At 38.2% G+C, this 11,752-nt stretch overlaps 2 protein-coding genes and 1 long non-coding RNA gene across 4 annotated transcripts in view; 1 reads left to right on the top strand and 2 right to left on the bottom strand.

The window, feature by feature from the left end:
• Positions 1–412: 412 nt before the first annotated feature.
• Positions 413–9,277, top strand: HHLA2 (HHLA2 member of B7 family). Of its 2 annotated transcripts, XM_080576465.1 has the most exons (7): positions 414–661; positions 1,422–1,511; positions 2,188–2,499; positions 2,960–3,220; positions 5,095–5,385; positions 7,068–7,162; positions 8,109–9,277. In XM_080576465.1, the coding sequence occupies exons 2-7, from the start codon at positions 1,448–1,450 to the stop codon at positions 8,127–8,129; spliced, it is 1,044 nt and encodes a 347-aa protein (XP_080432591.1). In that variant the 5' UTR covers positions 414–661; positions 1,422–1,447; the 3' UTR covers positions 8,130–9,277. The 2 variants fall into 2 exon arrangements, with proteins under 2 accessions (XP_080432592.1, XP_080432591.1); XM_080576466.1 differs by lacking the exon at positions 2,960–3,220 and having other exon boundaries at positions 413–661.
• On the bottom strand, positions 4,265–5,088 carry LOC308187997. Its single transcript, XR_013945057.1, has 2 exons — positions 4,777–5,088; positions 4,265–4,524 (listed from the first exon to the last, which is right to left on the bottom strand). It is a non-coding gene; the product is annotated as an uncharacterized lncRNA (long non-coding RNA).
• Positions 9,040–11,752, bottom strand: part of MYH15 (myosin heavy chain 15) — a 64,580-nt gene continuing 61,867 nt past the window's right edge. The window contains exons 42-44 of the mRNA XM_080576463.1: positions 11,642–11,737; positions 10,995–11,132; positions 9,040–9,177 (exon numbers count right to left, since the gene is read on the bottom strand). Of these exons, the coding sequence (XP_080432589.1) occupies positions 9,160–9,177; positions 10,995–11,132; positions 11,642–11,737 (252 nt within the window). The 3' untranslated portion in view covers positions 9,040–9,159. The remainder of the gene's footprint in view (positions 9,178–10,994; positions 11,133–11,641; positions 11,738–11,752) is intronic.

Here is an 11,752-nt window from a genome sequence, read left to right as displayed (position 1 = left end):
ACCGGCTTCTATCACTGCCACTCGGATACCATGGAGAGGGCAGGTGGCAGAAAATGGTGGGTGCTGAGGGAAGATGGCAGCACAGGTGGTGGCGCCACTTTGCTCCCAGGGCTGGGCCCGGGCAGTCTCCGTTCACGATGATGGTGGCACATAAACCCTTAAACCCTTCCTAAACCCTTCCGAGGTGGGCCCGGCCAGGCAGCAGTACCACCCCATGCAGCTGGGGGTGGGCCAGCGCTGCACTCCCTTGTCAGCAAGCAGGGCTGCTTTCCTCTGCCTACTGCCTGAGAGGGCTGTAGGTTTTTTCAGCATATAAGGTTGTTGTTTCATTCCCTCAGGTCGAATATTTACCTGCTGATGACGCAACAGGAATATGAGAGGGGGCAGGCCAGGAGGAGGGGACAGCTTCTTGTACTTTCAGTTGCGGGGCAAGAGTCAACCTGCAGCAAAGTTGCAAAAAGTGCTGATTACTTGAGCTGTCGGCCATGTATAGGTGTGGCTGCAGAAGAAATAGGGAAAAGATTTTCACCTTTAGAGAAGAGAGCTGTATAATTCATTTTACTTACACATATATAAAAATCCTGCCTCCAAGAAACACCAGACTTAATTGGAACAATTAGCTGGATGCAGCAGTTTTTGGGTACTCGTGAACTCAGAAGAGGTAATAAAAAATAAATTCTTATAACAACTCTCTGTCGCTCTTAGTGTATGAGCAGAGGTGGGGGGAAGGGGCACAGTTTATATCTGTGAAGTTAAAATTGCAGATCAAGTCTGCATCCTAAAGAAAACTTTGTATGGTTGTAGTGTGGGAGCCTTCTTCCTTCAGGAGTATTTCTCATCAACCGAAGCATGGGGTTAGGGTGTTAGGCATAGGGGGTGCGTTGGGAGAAGGCAGAGAATTGCTACTATTTTCTACTACAGGAAATGTCTCCTGAAGATTCAGTGGGAAAATTCCAGAAAGTTAGTACCAGTATGGCTAGCACGGAGTTTTATCAATATGTGGAAAAAAAGAGTTAAGAATTTTACACATGCAGTTGTTGTGTTTGCTCGCTGGTAAAACTTGACATGCTCAGGCATTTCTAGTTTTCCTAAAGGAGTGCATTCTTGAAATGTGCAGTTATTAAGCTACCTTGAAAAGCAATTAATCAGAATCCTCTTACTAAAAAATAAATAATTTTGGTTTAACAATGCAAGACTACTACTATATGCGTGTGGCTGCTGCCAAAGCAGATAAGAGAGGAAAGCTTGTTAAGTGGTGATTAATCCCATATGCCTTGATGAGTGTGCAGATAAAATGCAAAGTTCAAACGTGGTGCAAGACTATACATGTGGTTTGGTCACTGAGCCACGGACCCCAAAATAAGGGGCAAATCTTTTGGCTGCATTTAAAAAGTTTGTCTCCCCTCCTTTTTCGTTGTCAGTTTGAAATGAATAAACCAACAAAGACATGAAGGGCCAGAATATACCATCTCTTCTCCTCTGTTTACTCTCCATATGTGCTACAACTTGGGGTAGGTTTTAATTCTTTTGCTTATGAAAAAATGATAAAGATGACAACTATTATTCTCTTTTTTTGATGGGGGAATTAATTCTGACATTATTTATTAATGGTTAAGGATCAATTTGGTGGTGGTAAAGCCATTTTGAGAAGTTCTGTCCTTCCTGTCAGTTGCACAATTGCGTGCTTTTGTCTGTACAACTGCTTGGCACTGCATAAGGGTCACTGATCACCCAGACCATTGACAGCCAACTCTACGAACATATGAGTGAGGAACAAGCTGCAGCTTGAGGCTGGGGACTCCCTCACCAGGATTTGATATCGGAGGTGATGCTTTTGGAAAAGCACAGGAAACTTAGGTGGCTAAAGCGGAGGAGTGCTGATGTGAATACATAGATGTTTAGTCAGGTTGCCCACTTAAACTCATTATAAATTCAAAGCCCAGAGCCCTGCATTACAATAATGATTAAACTTAATGAAGTGGAGAAAAGTGCAGCTGCCACCCTTGCTGTCCCAGAGATCTCTGCTACAGAAAATCTTTGAAAGAGCGTGCTATTGAAACACATGGTAGGAGTGTTCTACCTGTCAGAGCCAAAGAATTTTTTGGGTCAGGGATAAGGAGGGGCAGAAAAATGTTTATAAGCTAGATTTAATGTAATCCACTCATTTGTACTTAAATGTTTCTACAGAAAAGGAAACGGTAGCAGGACTGTTTGCTAAGGATGTCACCCTTCCTTGTCCTTTTCCACCTGGTGATGATGAAGTAATTTATTGGAAGAAAGAGGACAACGATGTACACAGCTACTACTACGGGAGGGATTATCTGGAAAGCCAACACCTGGATTACAGAAACAGAACTCACCTTTTTCATGAGAATATTCCTCATGGAAATGCCTCCTTGAAACTTAGTAACCTGACCTTGACTGATGAGGGCCTTTACCTTTGCTATGTGGGAACACAACAAACTAAAACAGAAGTGGAAGTTGAGCTGCATGTGCGAGGTCAGTAAGATAACAAAAGTGCTTGGATTATGCTAGTAGAAACTGGATAACACCCACAGATTCTCTGGCATTATTTCTTACATGGTATTAAAATCCTCCAACCCAACAGAGCACCTCTTGGGCATGTTGGTGTCTTCTTTTTCTCTGGAGAAATGTAACAAGTTAAAAAATTACAGTGCAGCATTGGTTCTGATAACCTACTGCACAGTGACTTCTAAAGGGCAGTTAGTGTACTTGAGTCATAAAACATCATATGGCTTTTTAGAATAGTATAGACCACAGCATTAACAATAAGTAATGCCATTCTTTCTTCTGAAATCAAACACATTACATTTTGTTTTCTGTTATGCTTATTCTCCCTAGTGTCATTTCAAAAGACCAATCACTTCAAGTTCGAAAGGATTTTGAAAATAATAGGACTGCTATTTTTTGTTTGTTTGTTTGTTTTGTTATAATCTAGTTTCCTCTTATTATGCACTGGAATACCAAAAGAACGACACAGAAAGGATGCTGACATGCTCTGCCTTCCTTACATATCCAGCACCAAATATAACTTGGGTAAAAGGCAATATATCCATCCAAGAAAAAGGTTGGGAGGAAACCAGGGATGGCATTCTCTATTCTCTTAGAAGTCACCAGAGCATTATAAACACATCTGATCCTTACTCCTGTCATATTCATCTCCCTCACGAGAAGTGGACTGCTGAATGGAGGATGCAAGGTAGGAATAAAGGGAGGCATCTTCCTGCAACATTATGGGGCGTTACAGCTGGCTTCTGAGCCCAATTAAATCCACTTCACTGCAGTGGGGCAGCATGGGTATGGCATAGTGCACAAGGCTGCATCATCATCCTCTTTGAAACTCATCTGTTACAATTACAAGCCAGCGTCAGTCCAAGAAGTGGGGACAGGAGGGGGTAGCTCACACTTCTGTAAGTTTGCTTTACTCTCAACATTTTTTCTGTATCATCAGTTTCACATTTCAAGGGACAAATAATGATCAAACTTCACACTGTCAAAAAAAAATAACGAACTCGGACAAAATACATGGAAAGGGTTATATGAGGTAGAACAATGTTTTTTGTTCTTGATGCATATGTTTCTTTGTCTATTCTCCACCTTTTGCCAGAGTGTTTTCAGTACCATTCAATCCTTTCTTCATACTTCTCTTGAAGTGCAGTATTAAGTACCCAGGTGCAGTGTGAGAGGTGCACGGGAGTGAAGAACAGCAGCACTGTTTACATTTGGGCAAACTGCGGCTGATTTTGTTATTTAATGGAAAACAGAGATATAAAAATTATATTCTCCATTTTGTCTCAAGCAATCCCAAGCATTCTCTGGAAATTCAGTAACTGGTACTTTTCAGCCTCTCATGTGTCTTAGGAAGTATTTTTAATTGGATCAAGAGCAATGCAAGAGCAGTTCCCTTATTGGATATGCACGGCTGCCTCCATCGCTCTGATTTCTCCCTGAAGTGTGCCCAGTACACACTCAGCTCCTAATCCACTGCATATGCTTCTGCACAAGAGTGGTGTTTTTAATTTACATACCTTCTGGCTCTGGAAGGTTTCAACTATGGTATCAGAGCAGGTAACAAGCGCACCAGAAATGCCTGGTTTGTTAATCTGTCTTTCCAAGTCACAAGTGAAAAAGGTACATTTCATTACAGCATTGTTTAAATTCCCCTGCATCTGTCTGCTGTCTCACTGAAACATTTTAAGAATATATTGCTTTCCTGTTCCTTATATAATAGCAGCACTGGGTACCGTTCTGTTTTTTTCCTAATGGTTTTCAGCACCACACCTCTGCTTATTTGGATCCATGCACAGAAACCAAGTGTGGTTATACTATGTCACAATAACGTATTAAGTTTCCTCTCCAGCAGACTGCCAGCCACCACAGCCTCCTGTTTTTCCTTCCCTTGCAGCAGATCTCTGCAGTTAAATAGGTAGTTGTGCTATGATATTAATTTGTCCCGTACTAGTATTTTATAGGATCATTAACTATTAGTTACACTTACCTGCCCTTTCTATCCCTTTCATTTTTATTTTTTTCTTTAAAGCTATTCATTAAGTGTTCAGCACAGAATGATAAAGTCCTTCAGTCTACCATATCTGAAAGTTATTTCTGTCTAAATATAATTTCTTTATTAGCTTAGTTAAAACCAAAATATGTTGCAACAGGTTTGCCCTTTTGCTTTAAACGCACAGGTAGCTGATCAGTTGCACCTTCTCTCTGCTCCCAACATCTAGAATTTCATATTACTTTAGACTACACCTAGAATAGGTCAAATCAGTTTTATTAGCGAGTGCCTCAGAGACCCCCAGTTTAGGAGAGAAATATCAAAATGAAAACAAAATCAATTTTAATACATGTAAGCTGTTACCAATTAGATTTTTTGAATGTATATATGATCAGTTTGCTTTTAAAAATCTTGAAATGCTTCTAGAAGAATACTGTGATGTTTGAATATGATATCAAAATAATGGAGTATGTTCTGAAACTTTTGTGTTGTAGTAATTGGTGAAAAAACTAACCATCCTTCATAATATTTTCTAAAACAATTACAGAGTGTTTTGTAATTGTCTGTTTCAGACCAACTGTCAAAAGCAAAAGGAGATAGCGTTTCCATTACTTGTGGATACAGCAGTGACACTTTACACAGAGAGGGCGTCAGTGTTGTCTGGATACTAAACAGAAATTCAGTGATCTCAGTCCTGGCCACCTTCAATGGTACATCTCACTCTTACCAGCCTCGAGTCCAGATTAACCAAAGTGACTATTCACTGTTACTGAGGGATCTTACCGCAAATGACAGTGGAGAATATCTTTGTAATATTTCATCACCTCACTACACAAAACTTACTGTGAGGACTTTGCAAGTTGGTAAGTTGCTGCTCCTTCCCTATCAGAGGGTGGGGACAAATGAGGGGAATACAGAGCCAGAGTCGTCGAGAAATCTGTGAAATATTGAAAAACATGAAGATATATTTATTTAAAGACTTTTTTCTTTCTTCAAAGCACAGAGGGCTGTGCAGTTGAGAGCACAAAGAAACTTATGGACTCATATCCTAAATGCTGTGTTGGTAGCAAATACTGTATTTAAAGGTAGGAGGGAGATGAAGGCATGCCCACAGAAGTGGTACAATTTTTTTTTCTTTAGAAGAAACCTTGTTGAGGAGAACACGTAATTGTTATTTTCAAAGCTTTAATTCTACACAGCAGGCCTTTTTTACACTTGGAAATATGTATGTTTATATGTATGCCTTCCTTTTTATGTACTGTAGTAAATATCCAGCTGTGAAGTCTTAGTTACAGTTATTTCATTATCTCTGGTTCCAAGCAGACTTAGGGATTAACTTCTCTATTCATTGAAAACTCTTACTTAAGGTTAAAAAAAAAAAAAGACTCCAGCTTTTTAAAATTATAGTGCAAACAAATTACAAAGTTTTTCAAAAATAGCGTGCTGTTTGAGGTGGTGCCTCCTGAAATCTCAGTTCATAACAAAACAAACACATTCAAGCAGTAGCAAGTAGGCATCAATTAAATGCAATCAACTAAAAGACTGAGAGAACTAATATATGGCACCTCTGTTATTTTTTTAAGAAGAAAACTTGAGACAGTCTGCAGAATGTGAAACATAGAGGTAACATAGCAAAAATGGGAATAGAATAAGTTATAACAACTGGATATTTGTCTTCCCTTCTTTCCCCATGATAGCTTGGTTTCTGCTTGAAGCTAAGGGTGTCTGAAACTATAGGGTGTTTTAAATGGCAGCAACTATACACATGGTATATATATGTAGGAAGGGAGTTAGTGTAAAGAAAACTGTTGAGTCAGACAAACGTACCTCCTTGAAGCTCAAATTCCAGCATGATCTTCCTTACCCTATAAACCTCAGTTTACGGCGGAGTGTAGAATTTCTCAAATTTTTTTTTAAACAAGATGCAGCAGTAGAAAGGAAACCTGAAATAGAAGAACTGTAGATAAACAAATGAGTCCTTCAAATGTGAGCGTTCTCATGTTGATGAAAGGAACTGAAACAATGCTGCCTAGAACCAGAGCCAACCTCTGCTAGATGGGCTTTTATGTCCTGTGGAATCTGTTGTTACCACCCACTTCTGAAAATCGGTAGTACTGTTAATGGCACCAAGCACTGTACCTGGAAGCAGCATTTACCCGCCTGAGAACTTAGTTGTTTATCAGCAGGATTTGTATAAGAAGTTCTCAAATCATATTTATTGACAACATAATTTTTGTATCAGCATAGTTAAGTAACGTAATCTTCTTTTGCCTATTCACTGTTAATTCATTAAAGTATCATTTTGAAATCTTCACTTATAGTATGGGTCATGTAATGACCATTGTATCAGTACCATTAACAATAAATGGAAATGTTCTCCCTTAATCATAGGTATGAGATTATAAGTAAGAGAAAAATCAGAGTTTTGATATACGTATCGAATAACAGTGAATAATTGAATATAAAACATCACTAATTAACATTCAGTATTATTCAATAAGTTTTTGAATTCCTGTTTAACATTTTGGAATTTGTATTTTTATAGAACACTCAGATAACACTTGGATAGTTGTGACAGCAGTGATCGTTGTACTGGTGGTGATAGTACTGCCGGTGATAGGAGTCTATGTCTATGTCAAGGTATGTACAAACATTAGGGTTTATACTTTTGAGCATACTATTAAGCTGAATTTCAGACCTTGAATGTTTGACCAAAACAGATTTGATTTTCATGGGATAAAGGATGCAAACAAGACTGAAAAACTTAGAATAATAAATCTCAGCTGAAGTAAACTGCCCTCATTTTTTCTATATTCTGTGTCCAAAAAGCCCTCTTTAGTACATCTAGGCAATAATATTTTAGTTGTAACAATGCTAACATGCCCTTTCCTTGAGCAGATTGCTCTCCTGCACTCTATAAAAAGATGAGAAAATTGGTTACCTGTCACATATACTTGCTGATAACTTGCTTTGAAAATAATCATTTTTGTAATTTTCTCTCACTTATATTTAAGACAAACAAAACCAATGAAGATCCCCAAACAACGGGCTGTACTAGTATTCATTTGGGCTCAAATTATTACTTCAGCTCTGTCCAACTTCAAAACTCAACAAAGCTTGTTTGTGTAAAGACATGCAAATTGCTTTGTTTGGGAGACTGTTGTGACCATATAGCCTCTAAACTCATCTCTCCGTACATCTGTCCTATTTACTGGTGATACCAAGTCAGAAGGACATATGGTTCTCTCCCTGATAGAATAATAGAACCAATACCTTTGAGATGAAGCTGTTTCATTTAAAGAACTTAAGCAAGATAAATATATCTTGGGTCCTGTTGAAACCTTTAACATATAATTGGAGGAAGCAGAATAATTTACAAATTAACACAGCTCTGTTTACATTGATGAAAACTAAATGGAAGAAACAGGAGTGCTTCTGCCCTTTTATGTACATGTTTATTTTATTCAGCTAACGTTAAAATAGAAGATACTGACTTACCTCTAACATGAGTATGTCTTGTTCTGTTCCTACTGGAGGATTAATTTTATGCATCAGTAGTTCTCACGGATGTTTTTGTTTTAACTAGAGAGAATCAGGACTACTATAAGATACAGCGGATCAGGAATACTATAAGCACCTTGACATACCAAAAGAAAACCTGTCTCCGCAAACACGGACATTACTGAGAATGCTGCTGAAATACAAGCTTGAGCAGAAGAGTTCCTTCGTCTTCCCTATTGAATTTCACAAAGAACCAAATGGAAATGCAATCATCTGAACAACAGTAACAAACAAGTAAACTGACAGAAAAACCATACACAAGTCAATTGACATTTTATGTGAGGAGTCTGCATGAAGAACCAGAATGCGAGTATACTAAAAGGACAATGAAAAAGTTCCACACAAGTTTGAGTTTTGAGTGTTGGTGGACTTTGGGTTTGTTTTTGCACTATGAGGGGAAGAGAGGGCTTTCTGTTTTGCACTTCGTTGAGTATTTTAATTCCAATTCCATGACAACTCTTCCCTGTGTTTTCAGTTTTGAAGTAGAAAAGATCTAAAAGAATGCTATTTATGAGCCAGGGGCACTCCTTATGGGATAAGTCCCTCAGCAGCGTCTCTTAGTCCTCTAGTGCAGCTGGAGAACAAAAATGCTTTCGCTGATAGTAGTGGAAGTTTAGAAACTGACCATTTGTATTAAATTTAGTTTCTGCTGTCCCCCAAAAAAATGGTGCAGCCTTTGACTGGCAGGACAGCTAGAAGCTGGGCTATCCCAGCTTTTAGGGCTGTCCCCTACACAGGTTTAATCCAGAGTGCTTTAACAATCTGCACATGAAGGACGTGGGGCTGTGAAACGTGTCTGGATTTGCCCTTAGGTTTGATTTCATCAGAGATCTGCCAATTAGGATTTGTTCCAACATAATGAAGTGGGTTGTTGGCAGTGTGTCATCTTTTATTGATCCCTGGGGCTCGACAAAATAGAAATACATAGAAATGAATGTAATACACTACACAGTCTCTTTGGGTTTTCACTTGATATTTATTTCTGTAAGTGCTTTTTTATTTTTTCCCATACATCTGCTTTTGGTTATGCCTGATTATATGAAACATCTTCTCATATTTGTCAACTTGGACTGCACTTACTCCTCTTCATGAACCTGAAATGCAATTGAGAGAGATAGTATACAACTGTTAAAATTAAAATTAAACTGTTACATTTAAACTGTTAGAAATTAAAATTAAACTGTTGAATTTGAACTGTTTAACAGTTTAATTAAAATGAAACTTTTAAAAACTGTTAAAGTTTTACAGGGGGGTTTAGAGTTCAAGTTCACATGTAAATGACAGAAGTTTCTGTTAACTAATGCTTCTGCTTCCTGGCATTACCAGCTTGTGTCTGAAATACACTAGCACTAAATGGACATACCATATTGAATTTAGCCATCATTTCGAGTCTTACTTCAGCTAAGAAGACAGGCTTCTTGTCCTTATGCTAAGGTGTGTATCATCCCTTTGATAGCAGAGGATTTCTATAGAGCCCTGTTGCAATGCATGAGCCCTGTTGCAATATATGATGATGTTCGCTCTGAATCACACATACTTTCAAAAGTTTCCAGGAACATGAATAGCAGTAGTAGAGAAGGTATTTTTAGGACTACACTATTAAAAAAAAAAAAAGTCTTTCCAATGTCTTTCTTTTACTAAAGGAGTCGTTCCCTGATTTTTGGGACAGCATTCATTGTCTGAACAAGCGTCCACTTCTCTATGACTTCTGCAGTTATGAGGCAGAAGAAGGTGCTAGGAAAATACAGGGAATAAACTACAAAGTATTTTGAACATAAATTACTCTCATGATTTACATATTTTAGTGTCTGTGGCTTTGTGAAATTAGGAGGTTTTTTTTGGGGGGGAGGGGGGAGCTGGAAAAAAATTGAAGAAAAATGTTGAAATTTTTCCTCTTAAAGCCTACAAAACTTCATGTGAGCTTCGGTTGCAGTACTGCTTCCATCATAAGCAAATGCGTGAGACCAGATGTTCATCTAGTTTTAACGCAGATGGTGGAGCTACAGTAATTCATTTCAACTAAAGGTGATTTTATTAGTCCAATATAAAAGCAGAAATTTCCTCCCACAGAATTGTGGATAAAGTAGAGAGAAGGAAGGGATGGGATCAAGTGGTATAAAAATAACTAAATGGTTACAGAAAGGTTTCTTTTATGTTACTTGACTTTGGAGTTGTAACCCCCATTAAATTTATATGATATTAAGTACGGGAGTTTACATTACATTTGTAAATGAAATAGATAAAGCAACGACCCACCTCCTCTTTCTGTCTTTCCTACAAGTAGCAACGCCAGTATTCCTTGCTGTGGTTGCCATCAGGCAAGCACAGACAAGCAAGGGTTTGCTTTCAGTTCCAGACCACGTTCTTAGGCTCCTTTTAGTTTCATCCGTATTACTCTACTACCATTTTGATCAAGTGCAAAACACCATAAATATATTTCTAGTTACTAATTACTTCCCAGCAACCAAGTGACTAATGACTACTATTTTCATCCAGCTCTTCAATTCAATACAATTTTTGAAAGAGCAGTCAAAGTATCTGGCAATCTGCTAGTGCAGTCATCCCCTGGCTTTATTACATATGTAGAAATCTACATCAGACAGAGAGAGAGAGATGGAGCTTTTAAATATCCCACATAAAAAGACAGTTTGGCAACTTCTGGATGCTGAGCAGAGAGGTTAAGTGACACCATTGAGAGAACAGAGATTTCATTTTGTATAAGCATCAAATTGCTGTCCTAAAGATTTACTGTAACATTAAAATAAAGGGTGGACTGAAACTAAAAAATTTAGTAAACAATTATTTATTCTAGTCCATATTACTGTAGGAGATGCAACAGATCTTCCTGCATACATAGCATGTGCTACTGTGTATTAATGAGTCACATTTGCTCCATATAGTAGAACCATACCTTTTTCATGCCAATATCTCTTGACTTGCTCCTCAGCTTGTTAACCTGAGATTCAGCTATTTCAGCCCTTTCTTCAGCATCATCCAGATCATGTTGCTGTTTTCTGTACTTTGAAAGGTACAGATTGGCTTGTGATTCCTGGTGAGAAAAAATAGTACAGCTGATTTCCTCCAGTCCACATGAAGCAAAGCCTTCCATTTCAAGCAGGACACAAGTGCTCAACATGAATCACTAACAAGTCTATGGGAACCACTAGACTCTTGGAGGGATGAGGGTTTTTATTTGTTTGTTTTAAGGGTTTGATGTTTGCAGCAACACTCTTCATTTCAAGTGAACTGGGAGGCTTTCAACATGTCTCCTGAGGGACTAGCCAGAAAAAAAGGTCTTTCCTGTTCCTCCCCTTCCCTCCACCCCCTGCAAATTACACTCCAATCTTCAGATAAAATGGAATATCTTTTCTTAATGTAATCAACACAAATGCTATATACTATATATATAAATACATTTATAAGTATAGAGTTTGGATAAATACAAATAGTACTACACACATAAATTCTGTACTTGTACTAAAAGCTTTTGCTGATTAAAGATTGTGGTTATAGGGTAACAAATTTCTCAGAGGAAAAAAGGCCTAAATTGTCACTTACAGCTTCCTCTGCTTGGTGCTTGTAGCTCTTCACTTTTAATTGTAGCTTATCAATCAGATCCTGCATCCGGGCCAGATTCTTCTTATCTTCTTCTGACTGTACCAAAACACC

The sequence above is a fragment of the Anser brachyrhynchus genome, assembly GCF_964034855.1.
Source record: "Anser brachyrhynchus genome assembly, chromosome: 1".
NCBI classification, from domain to species: Eukaryota; Metazoa; Chordata; class Aves; order Anseriformes; family Anatidae; genus Anser; species Anser brachyrhynchus.
This window is presented reverse-complemented; position numbering and strand designations above follow the sequence as displayed.